General features: G+C 39.6%; 1 protein-coding gene across 16 annotated transcripts in view; it reads right to left on the minus strand.

Annotated features, from left to right (window-relative positions):
- Positions 1–23,013, minus strand: part of KIAA1217 (KIAA1217 ortholog) — a 364,593-nt gene that overhangs the window by 47,912 nt on the left and 293,668 nt on the right. For 14 of the 16 annotated variants that reach the window (XM_032101061.1, XM_032101111.1, XM_032101101.1 and 11 more), the window contains one exon: positions 1,720–2,552. In XM_032101061.1, coding sequence (XP_031956952.1) covers positions 1,720–2,552 — 833 coding nt within the window. Of the gene's footprint in view, positions 1–1,719; positions 2,553–9,178; positions 9,199–20,213; positions 20,469–23,013 lie in introns of those variants that run through there. The other 2 variants (XM_032101139.1, XM_032101146.1) reach the window with 2 other exon arrangements.

The raw sequence follows: 23,013 nt of genomic DNA on the forward strand, positions 1-23,013 counted from the left end.
ACCAATTTGCACGAATTGGTTTTGGTATTTACAATTACTTTTTAGAAAGTCACACTTCCTCAAGGTTGAAAAAAACCACAACACATAAAGACAGCTTTCAAAATTATTCTTTCAGTGCCATGTGACTAATACACACCATGCTGAATTTTAGGGTCCTGTATTTATATGGAAGTGCAAGTATGCAAATACTGTTTTCTTCATTGTTGATATATTCTGGGACCGGGATTAAAACTCCTGGTGCAAAACTCCCTTTTAAGGAGCTGTAGAACTATCTGTGTAGTTGCTCTCTATCCATTCACAAACACAGCCTTGTGCATATCTGTGTAGCTGAGTGAACAGCTGAGATGCCCAGTGGGAAGACAGAAAATTGCCCATAAAAAAAAAGTTTTTGGTGTCCTTCCTTATTTTTAATCCCTATCATGAACTTTGTAAAATTTTCAATCTGTAAATGGATTAAAATTGGCAAATTTCCTTCAAATAATTTCCTAGCTTTAATAATGGTAGCTTGAAATGAAATTTCAGATACCTGCAACTTTCTCTTGGAAACAGATACATAAAAATCAGATCTCACTGATCTTAGATTGTAATATGCCCTAACTTGTACTCTTGTGTCTACCAAGCTATAAGCCTGTAATTTTTGTGGGTGGCTGATTTTCTTTATTTTCTTCCAGTTTTTCCCCACCAGTGGACCCACTTTTTTTTCTGGCCAAGCATGGTAAGAGGTGACTAATTATTGAGCAAGTTGCTCAGATAGAGGGGAAGCCTGGGGTCTGTATGAAGCTCCGTATCTTCCCAGTGGTTAAGGCAGTCAGCAGTTACCTTTGGCCTCTGTGAGCTCAGCATTTTCCAGCTATTCATCTTCACTTCCCTAAAGAGCTCTATAAAAGTTAACAGCACAAACAATACGCTAGAGATTAACACAGCTCATATAAATACAAAGCAACCGCCTGGCCATGTAATGATTTTTTTTCTCCCAGGGCAGGGTCTATGGCAGGAAAAGCTTTCACAGACCTTTGTGTAAATCTGGTCCTCAAAAAGACAGGAGAGATCATTGTCATCATTGCCATTGCACAGAAGTTAACAACAGTCAGGTCACCAACTACTTGTGATGCTGGAAAAATCATTGGGAACAGCATTCGTGTTTCAATTTCTTCCCTGGAACAGACTTGCTTTTCTCAGCAGTTTCCCCTCACGGAACATTATTGTAAACAACTGTCCTATTTTTATGCAAATTAATGTTCTACTGGAGATAAGACAGTAATGATAAATTCTTCCCATTTCCTAACACTAGATGAGAAAAACTTCACTTCATAAAGAACCAAAATTGTAATATCAGAGTGTCATTCTTAATGGGGGTGAAATATATTCCCTTATTAGCAGGAACAGAACATCATTTGTTCTTGTAACATGATCTGGCTGTCTGGAAAGAAAAATCCCAGTTAATCATTTTATTTTATTATATTTTTTCCAATGACTGAAATTTACACAAATGAAAATAACTAGGGATTCATCATGGGTTGGCAACACTTTCAAATTAATAATGAATGGTGTCACATCTCCTCTAAATTACTAACTACCTTGACAGGCAGCTAATAAACACTGCAGCCGGGTGCAGCAGCCTCCTACACATTACATTGTCCCCTGAGTCTTAAACGACAAAGGATGTGCAGATTAGGAACGTTTCTCATTTGCATAAATTAAGCCCCAGCTCTGCCTTACCTTGTCTCCTTATCCTTGGGCATAGTGGGTGACCCATAGCCAAAGGCCTGCTTGTCCACGGGAGAGGGCATTGCTTCGGCCATGCCCGAGAGGCCGACAGCACTCCGTGCTTTTGCATCCGCAAACATGGGCGGTCCTGGCTCCTTTTTGAAGGACTGGCGGCTGGGGGAAGACCTGTCAGGCTGGAGGGTGTGGGCAGGAATGTGAGGGCCATGGTGAGGATGAATATCGATCATTCTCATGTCAGCCACCCTGTGGGGTGAGGCTGGAGGTGTTTTAGAGCCAAGAGTGGGCAAATGGCTCTCCGGGTACTTCCGTGACTTTTGTCTGTACAAGGACTGCTCCAGCATTTCAGGCTGCATAGAGGGGTTGCAGTAAGTGCTCGATGACCTCATGGCACTGCGATGGTAGGCTACGATGTGATCGGGGACATCAAGGGGGTGTCCAGGGAGTGGTGCAGCCACACTCATCCTCCCCTCGTGAAACAAGTAGGGGTCGCCGTACAGACTTTCATTTCGGACCAGGGTAAGGTTTTTGTTACTCATGTCCTCATCTGGCTTCACGTCCCGTCTCTCCAAAATGGCGCTTGGGCTGGGTGATATAGAGCGCGAGGCTGGCACGCTGGAAAGCCGGTCCCTGGGGATGGTGGCATTGCCTGGCACACCCATGGGCCGGCCCCCACCATAGGGAATCCTGGACGGAGAGGGAGGCATGGAGTGGGGCACTGGGGTGGAGGGTGGAGAGCTGGGCATCACATGCAGAGGGTGTGTGGCAGATCCAGGGCGGGAACCACTTGGGCCGTCTCGTCCCGTATAAGCAATTTCCCTCTGCATCTGGAAAGAAAAGGAAAAACACAGAAGATATAAAATTACTGAATGAGCAAAACATGATGTGGGTTGTCTATGGAAAATTAGGAAATAAAAACAAACCCTCAAGACAAAATAATTTTACATCTGCATAAATAAAACATTTTGGGACCTCAGTGCCTAATGAAAATAACAACTATAAACAGCAATAAAATGGGCTGTATGTTACAGGAATATGAGCAGTTTAAAAATGCTTTTACTTATGCAAATACCTTCTCACCCTAATCTGATATTCACAGCTACTGAAGCTGAAATCAGAGGTTGCGGTGCCACGTGTTTCAAGTACATGTAGCCAGTGACAGACTCAAACAGTTTATTGATCAGACACACAGGCTAGAGTTCCCTGCTGCCAAAGCAGGATAAAAATGCTGATGCTCTGGCATCACAAACATACCTGAAGTCCTTAGACAAGAAAAATAAATATTACAACTAATTGGTCATTTTCTTCAGTGCAGGATTTAAGTTTTTAATGACTTGATATGGTCTTTATTACACAAAGGATACACAAAGCATAGAAGAAAAACCCACACATTAATTGACTACAACATAGTCAAGTTATATGAAAACAGTTTGACCCTATGTAACATGTGCCATTGCAAAGATAAGAGTGATTCAGAGGGTTTGTGGAGCACACGCTCAGAAAGCCATTGAACATTTTATCATAGTTTTGTAAGCAGCAGTAAGGAACGAGCAAGCAAGGAAAAGAAACGAGAAACTGCCAGTCCAAATGTATTAGTGCTTTGTTAAGAGAGGCCTTGGCAAAAATCTGCAATGGATACCTGTGCTTTTGAGAGTGTAGAATCTCACTCTGACAACCATGACCTCTCTAGATGGCTGAACACTATCAATGACAGACAGGAGAAATTCTCCCTCTAGAAAGCATCATGTGCCTGCTCTGGTGCCCTTGGGCTAAGGCGGATGAAGAGGGAAATGAAAAATTCAGCTAAGGACCAACTACATAGGAAAAAAATGTATAGTTTCTAAAATTCATGCTGACAGTTTCAGCCTCCCTCTCCATTACCTCCAAGGGATTGTAGAAAACTGTGTATCACCAAGCCTGACTCCACATTCCTAAAGTTACAGAACACAAAATAATGTACATTGGATGTTGCTGATCTGAAATCTACACAATTTTTCTCCCCTCTCACTCCTTGCTTTGATAATGTGACTGGATTCATTGAAGTTACAGTGATCCATGGCAGATGAAGCAAGAGATTATTCCTGCCCCACCACAGGTTTTTCCACTGGTAAGGGAATTGCAGTGTTAGTATATAAACAATAGCTGTTCTTATCACAGCAGGTTCTGCACTCAGGAATTAGAAATGACGTCCCCCAGGGCTGGAGATCAACAGTCTGGAGAATCAGGTATCAGAAGAAAGGAGATAACCTGATTGTGGCCACAGCAATAATAAATAAGTGGAACAGAACAAAGGTGTGCACTGGGATAGGCCTTTTATGAGCCAGACAAAAATTATGAAGCCAAACAAGAACATGGCATAATTTTTTCATTTGCACAGAGAATTAATCTAGTCTGGAATTTAAAATAAGACATAATTAAAATATAACTAAACAGTATTAATCGCTTTGTAAGAGGGAATTCAACATATTTTCTATTGGCTTGAAGAAACACTGCAACGTACTAAGCCATATTGTGTGTACTGCCTCTGGCTCTGGGCCAGCAGAACAAAACAACTCCTACTGACTTGAGCAGCTTTAGGATCATGTCTTCAGGGACAGGCAAATGCAGATGTTTTATACCAAGAGAAGAACACAGAGAAAGAAAATGCTCCTAGATTTCTACTGTACAAGCTACACCATGCCCTGTTTAGTCGCTTCAGATAAAGCTACAACAGATGGAATAGTATCTGTCAAAGAAACCACAGCCACTAGGATATGCTGGGTTGCAGTGAGAGGAAAATTCCAATGTTACCTTGCAGAGAGGAGAAAACCTCCGTGGGAAGATTTGAAAGCTTTAACTTCCCCTTGCTTCTGGACTTCATATTCCTGTATATGCTCATTAATTTCTCATAAGTCAAAGCAATCTGTCATAAGAAAAATTACTATTTTCCACCTTAACATCATTTAGATGGAATACTTTAAGACAGAAAAGAATTTGAATATGGGACTATTGCTCAAAATCTTGTGTCTGAGTACTGATGTATATAACATTATTTACTTTTGCTTTAATATAGCACTTGGTGTACACAGCCTCAATAAAGGCTCCCTTGGGCTGGGCAGGGCACAAACACCTGGGCACCCAACCCCTTTCTGAAAAGTTCACCTGCTGTTTTAAGCCAGGACTCAGGCCCTGGGTGGAGTGTACCAAAGGGGAGACTTTTGGAGCCAGAGAGTCCAGGGTGCCCAGGAAAGATTCACCAGGGCATGTGGGCTGGGCAGGGATCTGAGCTGGCTCCCAGGAGCCAGACAGCTTCACCCGGTGGATTACAGTGTCTTCTGCCACATGGTTGGTATTTCCTCTCCAGATTCTTTGCTAATGGTAAGTTTAAAAATGTGAAGGATGGTCTTTTCTTGCTTCTCATCTGTACCCCTTTGGTGTGACAGCCTAGGCACACTACTCTCTCTCATATATATCTCACTTTCTGCGCTGTTTTTTGTCTTCCATCCTTCACCACAAAACCCCCATGTTGCTCATTAAACCCCATATTCTTCTACATAGGCTATCTTGAGCCACTTGGCATGACTCAGGGACAGAGAAAGAGGATATTGGGTTTATCTGAGCCTCTAAATAACGGGTGCTGTCACAAACAATTGCTTTGAGGGCAAGAGGAAGATTTTTTAGAGAAAGGACAGGATCATGTGCTTTTCGACTGCAGCCATGTAATATGTTTGCCTGAGGGTGTGGTTTTCTTTAGCACATAGCTCTCTTCCTTGTTCTTACTGCCTACAGAACTTACACCCTTGAAATGGAAACTTGTCTTATCAATCCTTTGGTTAAAATATGGCTAACAGCTAGCAACCATTTCCATATAAAACATTTGAGGGAAAACCACATCATTGAGAATCTCTCACTTTCTATAGCAAAAAAGATTACACTATGTTTAAACATCTCCTGTGGAGGTTTTTGGTCAGTCTAACAAGACTTAAGACTGTAAGATACAGATTTTGATAATTTTTTAAACAGGATCTCTATATACTAAAGAGTCAACATTATATAAAACCAGCTATGTTCTTTATTTCAAAGCTTATTGGCACACTGAGTAACTTGCTAGATTTTGAAAATATCTGTTGCACAAAGTCAGCAAACCAGTTATCCATCCACCCGAGTGGGTACAAGGAGTCTTGCTCCTGGTGGCTCACAGAGAGGACAAGCAGAGCCAGTCCCTCTGCATCCAGCAGACAGGGCACGCGGAGCTGTGCCTGCGCACGCACCAGGGCAATGCCAGCCAGCACCCGGCACCAAGCCTGCCGCTGACTCATGAGCACCACTCCAACCCTTCAGCTCACCGTGCAGCTGGATACCAGACATACAGCCTGACTCAAGCCATTATCTGCTAAGATGTCAGAGTGGAACTCGGGCAAAGGGAAAAGTAGGCCAGAGTTTCTGACCTGGCAGCCCTTCCCACTACTCTCCTAGGCCTCCTCTACATCACCAGACAACACAGCAGCAATTGGCTTTGCCCCAAGTTTTTCAGACTGCCAAAATACCTACACAGACCATGTTCCTGAGATGGAGGTTACCCATGCACCCTCTTGGAGACACTGAGGAGTTCCCAAGAGACTCCATTAATCACCTCTCAGCCATGTGAAGCTATTATTTTTCTTACTCTCCCTTTGACACCCTGCATTTCCCTGAGGAAAGTGCACCTATGCTCCTCAAGCTGGCTCACCCAACAGTAAACACAGGACACCTGCAAAGAATTATATTGAGACCTTGGAGTCTATGATGAAAAAGCTACAGAAACACTAAGTACTGATACAAAACTGATAAATTAAACTGTTTGTAAAGAGATCTTTTATGAAAATTGCTCAACAGAAAAAAAAATCCTCTAAAAAGTAAGGCAATCCTTCACTTTTCTAATGAGGAAAGACTTAATTAAAGAACCCTCAATCCAACAACAATAGAATCCACAAGTTTGTTCTTTTTCATAAAAATAAATTGACAGCTTTACTGTACTAGTTGTCCAAACCGCTCAGCTTCACCATTAGTTGCACTATATGATAACACTTCTGTCATGACTGATCTTTCATTCCAGTTGAATTTGGAGAGCTGAAAGCACAAATCCACTTTTGAAAAAACCCAAACACTTCTATACAGTTTTAGTATTTCTAAAATAAGATAATTTACAATACAAAAAAGAGCACTTGAAAATTACAGAATTGGTAAACAGTTAAATGAAAATTTTAAGTATCTGTATAAAAACTATCTGTCTGAAGCCAAATCACACATCACTGAGAGGCTGTCACACTTGTCTGTTCTTGCTTTCTCATAGAATGCCTTCTAGTTCCTATAAATTTCCCCATTCTGTTGGGTCATTACAGAAAAAAAAATCATGCTGGTTGCAGTTGTGGGTTCCTCCAGCTGCTTGACGCCATATTTGAAAACTTCAAACACATTAGCATAACTTTTAGCTGTTTCTGGTCAGGAACTTTCCAATGACATGTACTTTCAGCAGACAACTCTAATCCAAGAGAGCTGAAACGTTTCATAAAAACTTCAGTAAAGACAAAAGCTGGGAAAAAAGCACCCAGCAGATTTCAGTCAACAGTGGTGTTATTTCTTACCAGACATCCCTTGAGTGCTCTAGAGCTTTGGCTTTCCAGATTTGTAGACCTGGGTCAATTTCGTCAGAGTCTGATCTGGGGTAGGGACCCCAGTTCTTCCATGGTCTCTTCAGCAGGGTGGGTGCTCGGTAGTTTGGGGTTACCGAGCAGTGAGACATGCCGGGGTTTCAACAGCCATCACTCCTCAGCAATGCTTCCAGACTAGAAGCTTACTTGGCAATTTTGGCTAAGAATGGGCCCTCTGATGCCCAAAAAAAAGGTTTCAGATCACGAAACCACTGACCTTGCCTAAGCTGGAACCTGGTCTCAGCTGAATCTGACCCCACAGTTCATGGTTCTAGGAGCTGCCAGGGTTCACAATTGGTTTTCATTATGGGGACCACATGCTGGTAAAATGAAGCTGATTTCAAATGTTCAAACTTCCAATGAATGGGGAAGTCCAAGACCCAGCTTGCTGCTCTTAACATTTTTCTATATTTTTCCATGTTTCCACATATTTCCATTCTTTTTTCCTGGATAATTTTCCAGAAAAGGAGTTGCAGAGCTCCCTAAGAAATCTCAACACTTATAATTAATTTCCCAGTATTAGCATGCACCTAGGTTTCAGTTTTTTAGGTCCTTTTGTATAGTTTCGGTATGTGCCCAGCTGTAAAAATCTCTGTATTATGGTGAAAGGAGAATTGAGATAAAAACTCAGACCATCTATGAAAGAGAACCTTTCTTTTTCTAGGGACTGATTACAAATATGGTGGATTTGTCAAGGGAATCATTGGGTTTTTCTTCTTCCATTTATGCTCTTAATTCCATGTTTTTTTCTTTTCCTTGACAAACAACAACACAGTCAGTCAATATAAGATGTTTGTTAGGATGAGCCTGTGATGGTTAGTGATGGTGAAATCATCCAGTCCTCCAGTTTCTATGTTCATAGATTACTGTTTATTTTGTCCAGGCTCAGCTAGCTAGAAGCTGACATGAAGAAAATAGGAGAACCAGAAGATGATGCTCCCTATCTTAGGAGGTGGAATTTAGAGAACATAAACATGACCCTCCAGAAAGGAGGCATCCTGAGTGAATCATAATCAGGTGTTGTCACCACACTACTCAATATCACTGTGACATCCAGTCCCCACATCTTTCTCCCAGTTGTGCAGGTGTGCACAGAGGTTATGGCAAAAGCACTATTTGATCCTCAAAAGCAGAATTTTTAGGACACCATACTGTGGTTACCAATACACTGACCTGAAGCTCAGACACAGCATCATTTCCCTTGCCATGCCATAGAGCATCAAACACATTCTTAACATTATTCTCCCTTATTTTATACATATATGTTTAATGCACACTTGTGTATGAATCCAGTCCCTACAGTGATCCAAATGTTCTACCTCAAGGTATTTTACATGTCTCTGTATGTCCTTTTATATCCCTGACTACATATAAGTTTAATTCATACCATATCCTAAAGCTCCCATGGGGAAAACAAAGAATACCTAGTTCACTTTTTACTGAATGTAAAACAGATCCATAAAATTCTAAGCTAACCACAAAACAAATGTAATGGTAATATCAAAAATAATGTTTGATTCAAGGCTTCACCTTGCCTGTAAGTCAATGTGCATGCTGAAGATGGATCATGCAAACAAGCAGAGAGGAGAGTTTTCAGACCAAATCCTACACAGTCTGCTCTTTGGGCATAATTTCTTCAGCTATCCTGGTGCTACCCTGAGTATTTGTTTTCACTGTTTAAAACATTAGCACTCTTACTACACACTTAGACAACATTGTTGCCTACGGACCAATAAAACAATCTTTGATAAGATCTTTGCTCTAAAATAATTAAAGTCACTTACTGTTTCTTAAGGAAATCACTCAAATGGCTACAGCAGTGAGATGAACATTTGGTTCCACGTCATCTAATAAAGCACTTTTTGTTTTCAGTCTTGAATCCCAATCCTTGGTCTATGGTATAATATTTTGTATAGCCATGTCTTCTGTGAAAAGGTTTCGAAACAGGGAAAATGTTCCTTGTTCCCTCTGCTCACAACAGGCCATCTTGCTTTATCCGGTCATCTAAGCAATGCTGTTTCAATAGACTGAAGTACTTTTCCACGTGACAAGCCTGCGATTTCTCCTCCCCTTCGAAATTAGTCACTAAATAACCTCCTTGGCATGTCACCCAGTCACAAACTGTGCAACACTATGTGATTCAACTGCTCAATCACTTTTTAATGTGTGCCTACAAGATGCACAGAAAGAGACTAACATTATGGAGTGAACCACAAAAGAGACTCACAAAGGGGAAAAGGCATAAATAAAATAGTGAGTAACCTCTGTTTCAGTAACACAGTGCATTTCAAAGGCAACACTATAAGACATATACATATTCAACAACAACAGGTGAAGACCTCCAACTATTTAGCAAGCCCAGTAGACAGAATTTTAAGAAAAAAATTTCAGTAGTTATAAACCTTAGAAGATTTTCACCTCCTCAGATTGGCAGTGACACTGTAGAAGGAAGAGCAAACTCCTCCCATTGAGGAGCTGTCTACTCATTAACCAGGCACCTGAGCCACTTGGCGAATCTGAACTTCGGGATCCCCATAAATCAATCTCATTGTTATCTCTGCAGCACACCACATAAGGCATTATGATTGGTTGTTAGGGGTTTTTTTTGTTTGTTTTATTGGGTTTTTTTAAGAGGAAACAATAGAGAAGGTAAATACATTTTCCAAAATTAGAACAGAAAGGATGCTTCACTCCCTTCTATCTCCTCACACAAAAAGACCATAGAATATGGAAATTGTCTCCTTAAAAAGACAGCATTTACAGCCTAAAAGAGATGACACTTTAATATCATAAGGGAAAAATCTCATGACACAAACCCTTCCCCGTCCTGCAGTTATCTTCTGCTTTGGGGGGTTGGTTCTTTTGCTCTTGGTTTGGATTTTGTCTGATTTTGCTTTTGTGCAAATAAAAAATTGCCTATATCATCATAAATGGCATTCAAAGGAATAAAAATACAATTTAAGCATATGATCATCAGCTAATATTGCTGTGCAGAATCAGTTCTAATGGGACCTTACAGGAGTAGCATTTCTGTTTCACAATACTGCTCTCAGCCACTAGTGAAGGAGGCATCATTCATTTCTGGTATGAAACAGCAATTTGACACTAAGCATTTAAGTAACAGGAGAAAGATCAGAGCAGATCTGGTAGCCAAAATTAAAAATCCAGGTGTTCCACCCCTTACTACCCCCAGCCCAGCATCAGAGAAATCTTCCAGATTTCTAGACAGCTGCTGTGAATTCAGATTTGTAATGTAAGCTGTAAATTTGTAAGCTATTATTGATCTTGACTAGACCTTTACTAGAACCTTATATGAAGTGTAATAGTAACAGTTTTTTCATAAATGTAAGAAAAAAAATTTTGTCATAAATGCTTACTTTTCAGTTTCCCCATAAATATATTAAAATTATTTTTATTAAATATTTGCAGTAGCACTATAATAAAGTATTATTATGGCACAGAAACAATGTTAAACCTATTTATGTTTATTTCAAATTTAATCAGTCAAGGCTTGTTTCTTGCAGTGTAGGGGTAAAGCAGTATTTACCATTGAAGAATCTGGTTTATATTTGGCAGGTTTAACCAACCAGTCAAGCATCCCCTTTTAATGAATGAATGTATATACCTGACCTAGTTAAAAAGCTGCTTAGGTTGGCGGACCAACCCGACTCAGAAACATCAAGAGTAAAAAATACAAGCAAATTCTCCTAGAACACTTTAATGCTACATGTGCTTTTCAGCAGTTGCAGAGAATATTCTTCTATCCATGCTCTTCCTTACAGGCTAACAAACCTGAAGTGAGAAATAACATTATTATGCTAACATGCAGGATAATAAAGATTACTGTATTTTGCTAAGTTTCCATGCAATGACTTGCAAGCTGGTAGGCTGCACATTTTCAGTAATTGGACTCCAGCATGACAAAGTATATCCCAGAACATCAGACTGGGATATAACTAGTTCTCCATACATATGACATGATATGCAAGAGTCTTCTTGTATGTCTGATGCATACAAAAAGCTTTTAATTAGATGAATTAATCTGCTTTTAATTTTAAAATACATTGGGCACAGTTACATCATTACCAAGGCTGTAATTTAATTTGTAGGTTCTAACAGTGCATACAAACAATTCAAGCATCACTTTCCATCTCAATTACTTTATCAGAGCCCTCAAGCATTATCTAGCTTGCCATCTATTATCTATTATCCCGTGTATAATTACATGCCATATATTTATTTATAAAGTACTGTACAGAACAAGAGCTCCTTTTCAGTTCAAGCCCCTGTGTAAACCAAGGGTATGCCCCTAAGAGGCACAACACCCTATGCTTCACTGAGACCAAGCCTGGAAGTTTAGGTTAATTTAGGACTTTAAAACCGATGTTAACCAAAACTAATGACAGGCTCAAGTTACCACAGACCTGTAATGCCAGTCACCCTCCTTTCTTCTACATCATTAACAATGTTGGTCTGTTGGACCTTTCCATCAATTTGCTCATCACATCAATTTATTTTCTGCTTGTGTCCCTCATTTTGAAGCAGAAAAAATGTTAGAGACTAAACATCAGTAGAACACACAATTATAAAGCCAGAGAGTATTTTGAAGTCTACTGTGGGGTATATACGTGTGACATAGACATAACTTATTGCTTGACTGCTGATCAAAGTTCTTTCTGCTCCTGCTAACTGCTCTTTTGGTTCCTATGCCTTTAATAATACTTTCATGGATGGAAATAATTAAGTAGTTAATGCCTTATAGTGCTGTAAACAACTCTTTCCTTGACAGAAAACAGGGAAGCACTTACAGTGATTGCTGGTCACTAACTCATGACTTGGTTTTGTTCTCAGCACTCCAGAACAAAGCTTGTGGTGGAGTCAATAGGGTTTTGCTTAAATTCAACAAGTTAGTTCAGTCCAGCAGAATCCAAATGGAAAGACAGTTTGCTGATGACAGCTTTTAGAGCTGAATTACAAAGAAAGCATATTTTCTCCTGTGTTTGGGGGTTTGGGGGTAGGATTTTGGGTGTGGATTTGGGTTTTGAGGTTTGGGGTTTTTTCTGCCAAGGAAGTTTCTACCACCTCACCAGTCCTATTGCCCACCCAGCTTCTAATTTTTGATCCAAGAAACCAGCAGTTTGAGATGACAAAGACCCATGTGTGGAGTTGTCTGCAGGATCTCCTAAATCTGCTGGCTCTGATACACAAGACTCATGAAGGCAGCTGGGGAACTGCCACCAGCATCTTTCTTCTCTTTGCTTAGGGTGGCACCATGATATGATATTCAATTTCTTCTATGAAAGGAGAGTGATCCACCCTTAGCTTTGCCTCCAAAATACTCAGCAGAAAAGAAAAAAGTGTTCTTACCTCATCCTGATCTCAGTGTCAGTTGCTTCCCCATGGCAAAAATGAGGGAGCAGAACACAGCCCCCCAGACTGCTGTCCTTCACAAAGTCGCTGAGGTAACACACCCTGGCATCCAGCCAGGCTGTGCTGCTGCCACTCTGCACTCCACACTGCTCTCCATGACCCTGAAAAACTCTCTCAAATCAGCCTTGACTTTTTCACATCAGCTCTTCAGCCCACTGCCCATGTTTATACCTACAAGGAAGTGTGTGGTGTTTCCTTGAAGACTGAAAATCCTACAGAAGCTCTTTGAATTTGAGACGCCAAGCTAAACAAACAGGGAGGGAACAGAACAGTTCTGGCTGCCTAACACATACTGGATTTGAGATTATGTGCAGACCACACTATCTTCTCCTAAACATGCATATTGTTTGTATTCCCTCTGTTTACTGATTCCAAAGGCATGCAGTGAACAGATATGCCTTGGGGTAAACACAAGTACCATAAAATTCTCTTATTCCAAACTCCCTAGTTCTTACAACATAAATGCAAACAAACAAACAAAAAGCCCTCTCTCACCACAGAGCACATTACTACTGGCTAGAATGCATCACTGTAAAGAGGACAGGCAGCTCTACAGCGTCACTGCTGGCAAAGCAGCACTCTCACTAGAACAGCTGCAGTTTGCAGTGAGGAGCAACCTGTGTGCAAAGCCTTTGAACCAGCCCACACTCCCCAGAGAACGGTGTTGTCTTGTAACCTGTGTATTAACATTATGTACATATACATACATATATGTTTTGTATAGTAGCAGTAAATTTTTGGCCTGTCCTTTTGTGGTGACAGATCTGTATAATCCAAAATTTTTGATTTTTAGGGATTAAAAAAGTTAAAGGCAAACAAGTAAAAGTGGGAACTCCTCTGCTGGAAACTCTATAAGCCTCTCAAAATTTTTTTTACGTTTACTAGAGCAAATAGAGCCAGCTCTCACTGGAGTTGCATGAAGAAGGTTCTGCAAAACTATTACATCAGGTCTGCAGTCTGTCTCTCTACCCTGTAATTCAAACCTCATGCTTCCCCCTTGTTTCTGTGCTAATTTAAGCAAGGGCATTTGCCTAGCTATAGGAAAGTATCACAGCATGTATCACAGACATATATGCATTAAGCACCTCTCAAAAAGTCAAGAAGCAATATTAATTGCTCCGGATTGAGGATTTTTCTCACCTAATGTTGCATTAAAAGAAAGTCAGCCAGACATCTTCCAGAGTCAGCTCATTCCCCTAGAGCTGGGTGGGACGAACTGCCCTTCTGCATTCCCAACCTCTCACCACTGACTGCAGTGGGCGGCAATTTCTACACTGAGCTTACAAGGATTAGATTTTTAAAAAATTCTTTATAGTGAGCCTGCCCATATGTCTTTTCATTTAGCTCACTTTCTGCTCTGCTTCTCATCCTACCTTTTTCCTTTTTCTCCCCCTTCTTTATAGGGAAGCTGAGATCCTATAACTACAAAGTACAATGACAGCTTCATTCCATCTGCTGCTTGCTGATCCACGCAATGGACATTGCTGTGATCCACTGTGGAGAATCCAACCGACCTGTGGTTCCTGTTTTATTGAACTAAGAATTAAGCATCTCTCTCCTGAAGCTGGCAATAAACATTATTTATCAGCAGAGCAACACAGAAGTACATTCATTTTTCTCTTCCTCTGTCCTACCATTAGCACACTTGTTTATGCCTAAACTTTCTAACTTTTTAAATGCAGAGAACTGAGTTTGTGGCATGAAATCTTTCCTTCTTAGTTCATAGGTAATGCAGAAATATTAATAAAAAGAAGCAAGTCATATATTGCAGACATTTAACTAAGACTTAACTCATGACTTGGACTGATGACCTTAAAGATCTTTTCCAACCTAAATGACTGTGATTCCCTGAAACTGGGAAGATAGACAGGAGGTAAAGAAGAATTATGTGGAAAGGTAATAGGGAATTCTTAGTGTAGAACTACAGAAGGAAGGAAAAAAGACAAAACAAAAAGGGAATGAGACAGTGTGAAGGATATTAAATAGGGGTTTGTGAAAGATGAAAGTAATATTGGAGATGGAATGCTGAGAAATTAATAGCAAAACAAGAAAGGCATAATAAATAAAAAAAGAAAAATAAGAGACTTACTTAAGCTGGGTAGATAGGAGCAGATGCGAAAAAGAGGAGTTAAAGAGACTGTAGTGTATGAAGGAAAAGTCAACAAAAAATTCAATGAAAGAAAGAAAAAAACAGAAGGAAGTGGAAAAACATGAACTAATGCAAATTTTCTTCCGTGCTAGAAGATTTTGCATTACTTCTTGTTATTACAATGCTGTAGCCTAGCACAGCAGGCATGGGAGGGAGAGGGCAAGGAAGGAAGGAGAAGAAGGACTAGGAAGAAGAACATCCAAGATAAACTTATTTAGTTTTGTTTAATAGTCTGAGGCTTTGTGGGGTTTTTGGCAGGTGTGGTCAGAACATGAGGGTGTTTTTTAGGAAAGAAGTGAGCAGAGCACTTCAGGTAAATGCCAGCTGGAGTGACCCCTGAATGCTTGAGAACATGGGAAAAGAAGATAAGACCATCACTTGCCTTTGCAATCCACTCTCATATTCAAAACAAAGATATTTGAGATGCACTTTAAAGCTATAAATGGCTTTTGAAACCCAGCATTAGGTTTCAAAAACTAGTTCAGCCATTACCACTGAAGATGTAAGGTTCCAAACAGCTTCATCTCCCTCAGACACTGTGAGAAATAACAGCTTCCTACAAGTGAGGCCTTAGTGCAGCACCTCTGAGAGGCCCCATGCAGTGGGACTGCGTGCTGAGAGAGAACGCTGAGGTGGCTGCTGCCCTCTGTACGTGTCTGGTTGTTAGAGGGGGACAACAGAAACTCTGGTTTGATGAAATCATCACCAAGCTCTGGCAAGTGATGAGAGATGTCATGTGTGTGTACATGCGCATGTACATGCAGCCTTTACTTCTCAGAAGAATTTTCCCCTTATCAATTCCATCATGTTATCAATCCCCTGACCACACAGACTTACGACCACAAGAAAACACCTGCACATCAAGACCTGGCCATCATAATGTTCGATGGCCCTTCCCATTCCTACATGGAGGTCACCTTTTTTTCAGGTGTAAAACAAGAAGCAAACAAAAAAATAAGAGGAAAGCAGTATCGCTGTTCTTCCCATAAAACAGTGAGCTTACAACATGCATCCTCTTAAACATAGCTACAGGAATGGGTTCTGTATTTGGACTAGCCTGGTTATACCTGTACTGAACCTGCTGTCACAGATTAGCTGTCAGTCAGACAACTTTGACAACACACTGGCTGAACTGTGCTTGGAAGGGAAGGGAGCACAAGGCCACTCGGAGGCTGACCCAGATCCGCCCCATGAGAGCTTCCAGTCTAGCCACACTTTAGGCTTTAGGCGAAGTGAGCAAAAAGATGGATGAGATGCAGCACATTTTGCATTGATTGGCCTGTCTGAAATCACAGTGCCTCTGTGTGGAACTTTATTTCCCCAGCAGCATTTCATCATTTCAGCTATCTCCCTGCTACCAGTCTTTACTCCTGATTGGCAAGACAAACACCCAGATCAGTTAACAGGCACTCATTTCTGCCTATTTATGTATTTAATTTCCTATGAACAAATGAAATGTGAGAGTTAAAAAAAAGTTTAGATTATCCAATTAAGTAGAGAGAAGTTAATAAATTTCTCATGCTTTATTTTCCTATGCTTCCTTTGTGTACTATGCAGACAGAATGGTGAGTGCACTAAGAAACCTCCTGGCATTTCAGCCAAGATTTTTCAGGGTTTTATCACAAATGACAAAAATATAAACACACTAAAACATAACACATTTCAGTCCTAAAAAGGTCGAATTCACATAATTACATCATTGGTTTGCCAATATCCACATTTATCTCATCAGTATAGCATGGCCCACCCATTCCATAAGCTATTAGATTGTTTGGATTGAATATAAAAAAGCTGTTACTGATCTATTTTTCTAAAGTTAACATTATGGCAACCCTCATAAATAGTGCTGCATTCAAACCAATTGTTGCTTTTGCTTTCAAACCAACAGTTCCTTTCTTTTGATTTTCCACTGATGCTTTTTATGGTAGAATTTTCTGAGAACAGAGTCATGTAATTCATGAAAATGCATAAAGCATTTCCTCCCCCCTCCCTGTTCTCTTTGAAGAGATGAAGGACACCATGTACATAACAGAGACAACCACCACCAATGCAGGGAGCCAAACCCTTCAGACCAGCCTCAATTTCAGCACTTCCTCAGGGCACCACAGAGCTGATGGGGTCATCTCTTTTTTTTCCAAAAAAGGAATAGTTTCAAAGATATACAGTTCTGGTACAGATCAGCATTTTTATTTGGTTTAAATATACTGTATATCAGATTCCTGCTATTTAAAAGAAAAATACTTTTAGTAACTGCACTCATAAATCAAAATAAATGCATGGCTTTCTGACTCCCTGTACTAACGACTCAGCTCTTATTTTTGTTCCATATTTGTATCTCTTCTCATTGCACTGAAGACAAATAAAACTGAACAACTTAATATAGTTAAATGAACATAAAGAAAGCGTAACCCTTGCTCTCATCTTACATTACCAAACAAATGAGTCAAAATAAAATTCCTACTACAGATATATGAAATGGGTTAGAATGTAAATAATATAAAAATACTATAAAACAGAGCTGATAGTCAAAAGACATAAGCAGCATGTTTACACCTGTTTCTTCCAATATAAGGACGCAGAAAGTCAGAAGAAGTAAGTTGCTGTGCTGAGTTCTGGAGTCAGCACTATTGGCAGGAGAAATGGTCATGGAAAGTCTTTAATTCAACCGAATTTTGCAATGCAAGTGTCCAAGCCACACCACAGCTCATTGCTATAAGGTCAAACAGCATTTGCAGTTGTATGTCTTTTGAAGTGTTAGAAGTGCTATCAGTGCACCAACTAAGAGTCTTCTTAGATCACAAACTTCTTCCTATACTGTTTGAATCCTACATTTTCTTTTCATTTTACTTCCTTCTATCCCAAAAATATACAAATTGGTCAGCATGGCTGAAGTAAACAATCTAGTTTAGCCAAAGGTCACGCTATCTATAGTAAATATCAAGTGATACAGGGACTAGCCCTTTACCCAACACACCCGCTCAGTCTTTTCACTTAGTCACATGGAGTTCAAATTTGCAATGATGTAAGAAAGGCATCTATTCAGACAAAAAATAATTTCAGCATCACATCATTTCTCATGGAGTCCTACTGAGTGCTGATATTTGCAACTGTCTTGCTTTTGCCAGCTGAGGCTTTTTTTAACCCCAGATCTTAACCTGTATCCAAGGAAAGATATTTTTACTGCTCATATTTTCAGAAGACTGATTAGTTTTCCAGAGCCCTTATTAGAAAAAGTGCAATCCAACATGGAGAAGAATCAAGATTCTCAGATGTGTAACTGTGTTCCTTTAAACACCAGGTAATGGTTTACTCCTCTTTGTTAAAAGGAAGATAGGGACAGAATTAATTCTCTTTAGTATTCATAAGGCGAATGACTAATAAAAGCAGAGAATCTGGGACACGATCACATGAACTAACGCATTTTGGATTTGTGAAAAACTTACTGAAAAAGCTAAGGTCCTGGATGACAAGAAGAATGGGTTGTTTGAAGAAGAAAAAACATTGTTGCTAACTTCACTTGGTTCTGGGAACCCTGGTAGCAAAACGCCCACCTTCAAAAAGTGATTTTTAACCCCTCTTTGAGTAACAGCTCATTTGGAAAGCTACCTGGAAGTCATAAAACTTGACTGGACTTTGACTTGCGTGACTCCTGCAATTCAGATAAGCTACCTGGTTTACAAAGGAGGTAAAGGAGGACCTCCCCTCCTGGTAAGGGAGGTCACAGCCATGAGCATTTTTATCATCTATCAATGTGTTTAGGGAGCTCTGGCAACAGCTGACTCTGTCATCTATTTAGGAATTTCAAGCAGTCAAATTAGTGCAAACTGTTGTACTAAAAGCAAGGAAAGCAGGGGGGGAAAAAAAGAAAGAGCAAAACTTCGAAAGAATTGGCACAAGGAAACATTATGTAAAAAGAGGCGGAGTAAGAATAAAAGCAGAAACTAGTAGACAATAAAAAATGGACTCAAATCCAATCCTTATGTTTTTATTCAGGGCAAGCTGTCACTGAAGGCAGCAAAATCTTTGCCTAAGAACCTCAGACATACATGAGAGATAAGATTTCCAGTTTTAATGACAGGCTGGAAAGACCTTCACCCAAAACAGGTAATATGTTGTCTTTAAGTAACTTCATCAGCTGCAGGGTAAGCTCTCAGCAAACCTCAACATGAAAGGCAGACCAGCTTGAATACAGGCCTGTTAGTGGGAAATAAAGAACCCACCCCCTAAAAATTCCACTCTCTGGGAGTTTCCAGGTTACTGGTTTGTGATATCTACCATATGACACTCAGACTAACTGGGAGATGATTGCATGGGTGTGGCAAGCTCGTGTTCTTTGCGAGGTTTCATATCAAGAACATGGCACTTTCTTTCAACGGCAGCTTCATATCGACTTAAAATCCATACTCAGTATTTGAAAATTTAAAAAAACCCCAGAAGTATCTTTTAAAATCTTGGTATGGTAATACAAGGTTATATTCCTTATGCATACATATATTCCCTATACATACATATAATACTATTTCTAATGTTTGTGAAATAAATAAAATACACCAAAGCACAAAGCCATCATATTAAAAAAGAAACAGTACAGTGTCCATCCAATTGTAATGCAGGATCTGTATCTTTAAACAAAGCAGCTTTGAGCTAGAAAACATTTGAGATTAATATATTGTTTTATGTGTAGCTAAAATAAAAATAATTTTTTTTCTTTATAATTCTACCCTTTTTCTCACTAATTTAGGCTTTGCACAGCAGTAGGTATTGTATATCAAAGGACACATGAATGAAAGAGAACAGGTACATTTACAGTCTTTCATCACAGACTAATTTGATGCAGGTACTCCGTGATGTCTGCAGGTCTGTACATGCATAAATAATTGGTAACTACTGAAAACCCACTCAAAGCAAAAGTAGTAAAATCCATATCAGTAAAAAGAAAATCCAGAATATCAGAGACTTCTTTTATATATTTTGGTCAGATCTCAGCAAGATTTGTAACAGCAAGTTGGAAAATAACTGTTCATGTTCAATATGTAAGTTTGAAACTAGACATAAAATCTAAGAGTAGAGTTTGGTGGTTTAAAGAGCAATTAAATATTTTTTCAACAGCTGAAGGAAGAAGAAACAGTTTTCATTGTCCTGATTTAAATTCCCAGTTAATCTGAAAATATATTTTCATTTGGAAAATAATAGTAAAAAAAAAATTACATATCCTTCATTATTTATAAGCATCATCTTACCTTACAGCTCCTGGTGAGTTCTGTTTCTAGATGACTTTGGCAGGTATTTTAATTCAGAATTAGTTTCAGCAATACATGCCATTACATCTGCTCTTTAAAATAAACTGCTTTTTCTCTTTTTGTCAGACAAAGTATGTGGCCTGAAAGAGCTGCAGCGTCTCTGCTCAAGAGATTTCATGGACACTCAGAGGCTTTCTTTCTACTGTATGAAAGTTAAATCTGAGTAAGGAAGGCATTTTTCCTGTCCCGGAAATCAGTATAACCAAAACCAATGCTGAGCTAATGAGAAATGTTTCTTCCATGTGTTCTGTTTGGCAGACACCGCAAGTCATATCAAGGAAACACGTGATGTTTATAAATACAATATGGCTTATGTTGTCATAACCTCTCAATGACAAAAAGAGCACTAGAAAAAGCAGACAGCAAAACAGCAGGAGAGATGAGATTTGTATCATTTGGAAGGTCTCTATCAGATGATAGAGGTATTAGCATTTGCCTTTTCATTTTTTTTTTTTTTTTTCTTCCCAAAAGGAAACAAAGTTTTAAAGTAATAGAATCAGTAAGGTAAACACATAGCAACTTACTTAGATGCTGTCCTGCAGGCATCCTAGCACTAAAATGCATTCACTCAATTTACTGCTTGAATTATTTTCCAATAAATACTTTTGTTCTAAATACCTCTATGTAGCGCAAGGAGCTCTTTTTTTTTTTTAGCTGTAGTATGCAATGTAAAGATATAACTGTGGCAGCATTTGCAACTTTTATGTTTATTGATGTTAAGATCATAAGCGATCCAATGAAAAATTAAAGAAGCTGGATGTATATTTACAGGTACCTTAAGAACACAGAAAAATTCATCTGCTTTTATTATTTCTCTGTCTTTTCTGCAAAGCAGCACTGAATTTCAGCCTCCTGGGAAGCCTTAAATTCTTGGGCAGTTGTTTGAGGGTTTTTAGCACTCGTAGGGTATTTTCAAGTTCACAAATTGCATCTGGCTCTAGAGAGCTATGTTAGCAGCCTGCTAACCAGTTGCTTTCAAGGGAAAACTGAAAAGTTGGTGGTGTGCAATTTCAATAATAAAAGCTATTTAGCACAAGTTTACCCAACTTACCAAATGTCTGTCTCATTTTCCTATACAACTCATTTTAACTCCTCTCCTCTCACCCTGGCAGCCCCACTGCTGTCAGGAACATCATCATCTTTTTGCCACTCTGACTCCCATAAAATGTGGAGTTTCCAGATACCCTGCACGGCTCCAGCTGAGCTCTGACTCAACTTGCCCTAATTGTTCTTTCTTAGAGAAACAGTCTCTAAAAAAAACGCAAAACACCTCAAAGCATACCTCAATACAACAACAGCCACAACAAGCATTCTTAGGATATTCTGACCTCACCCAGCAGAGATCTTATGCAAGTCAGAGAATTAAGCGAAACAATGGTAGGTCTAGGACATTTCAAAATAAAGTGTACCCCACAGACTTTAGGGCAGGTGGATGGGAAGAAAAAGAGTGCCAAGCAAAATAGCCACTGCTTTCTTATGAAGCAAAAACTCCCTCCCAGTTCTCAGAATTGGCTGGTAAGTGAAGCCCAAAACAAACCACTGCATAAGCCAACGTTATTAGCATCCAGCTGTGCCACCAGAAACACTGACTAGTTTCTATAACAGTAGGGGGAGATTATAATTTAAATTTCTTTAGCCTTTAGCCACTCCAGAAAAGGAGGGAAGGAGGGTGTAGGGAAAGAGGATAGAAAATATGCTGTGCACATTCAGTGGGGGAATCACTTCAGCTCAACAGCCCAGGATGAAAGGAGCTGTGTGACACTTGCAAAGCAACTCAATTCACTCAGCAACATTTAAAGCCCCACTGTTAGTTCTTTAGTGCCATGTCCTGGCATTCAGTCTACACCATTGCTAACCTGGGCCCTTCTTCCAACCTATGCAAATCACAACAGTAATTCTAAGGGCACAGAGCTGCATGGCTGTGTACATGCATTTATACTGGAATTCAGAACAATGCCAGGGGGAAGAAATAGACCATCTAAACAATTGTTCATAAGATAGTATTTTGTCAGAAGAAAGTATTGTTGCACAGAGAGCTAGAAAGTGCTCATAAATGATACAAGCTCAAGTGAAGAAATAAATGAATGAAAGACAGCAATGGGAAGATACATTTAAAAAAAAGAAACCCAGCTGTTGTATATTTACAGCATACATTTTGGGAAAGGAAAAATAAAAAAGGAAGAGCACAAGCACAAATACTCAGTGAGACTGTACTATGTGGCTACTTCTTGCTTAGCAGCATTCAACATAGCAGACCTGTCAAGCAGACCACACTCTTTGAGATGTAAGTGGCCAATACCAGTAAGCAAGTGAGGCACTCAGAAGGATTTCAATAAAATCTTTCCTTTAGAGGTTGCTTGGACCCTCAGCCAATTCTCTTTTCTCAAACACAACCCACTCAGAAAAATGCATGAAACAAAGAAGAGCAGGAAAATTAGGATTAATGAACATGAAAGCTGAATGGTTCAATGGAAGATCTGAAGGTTACAGATCCCACATTCTTCTTGCACATTCTGAATCTTCTTGTCCATATGGATAATACTTAATACTTCAAGTGTTACTGCCAATTCCTATACGGGTCTCACATCTGTTTGGTAGTTAAAACAGGTGTTCAAGCTGGCAGCTAATACTATTTTCTTAGATTATTTTGGGCCAGTTACATGGAAATTATTATAAAGCACATGAATAGAAGCCTGAACGTCATCAAACCCAGGGATGAACATTCCAAAGGGACAAGAAG

This window comes from Corvus moneduloides, chromosome 1 (genome assembly GCF_009650955.1).
Source record: "Corvus moneduloides isolate bCorMon1 chromosome 1, bCorMon1.pri, whole genome shotgun sequence".
NCBI lineage: Eukaryota > Metazoa > Chordata > Aves > Passeriformes > Corvidae > Corvus > Corvus moneduloides.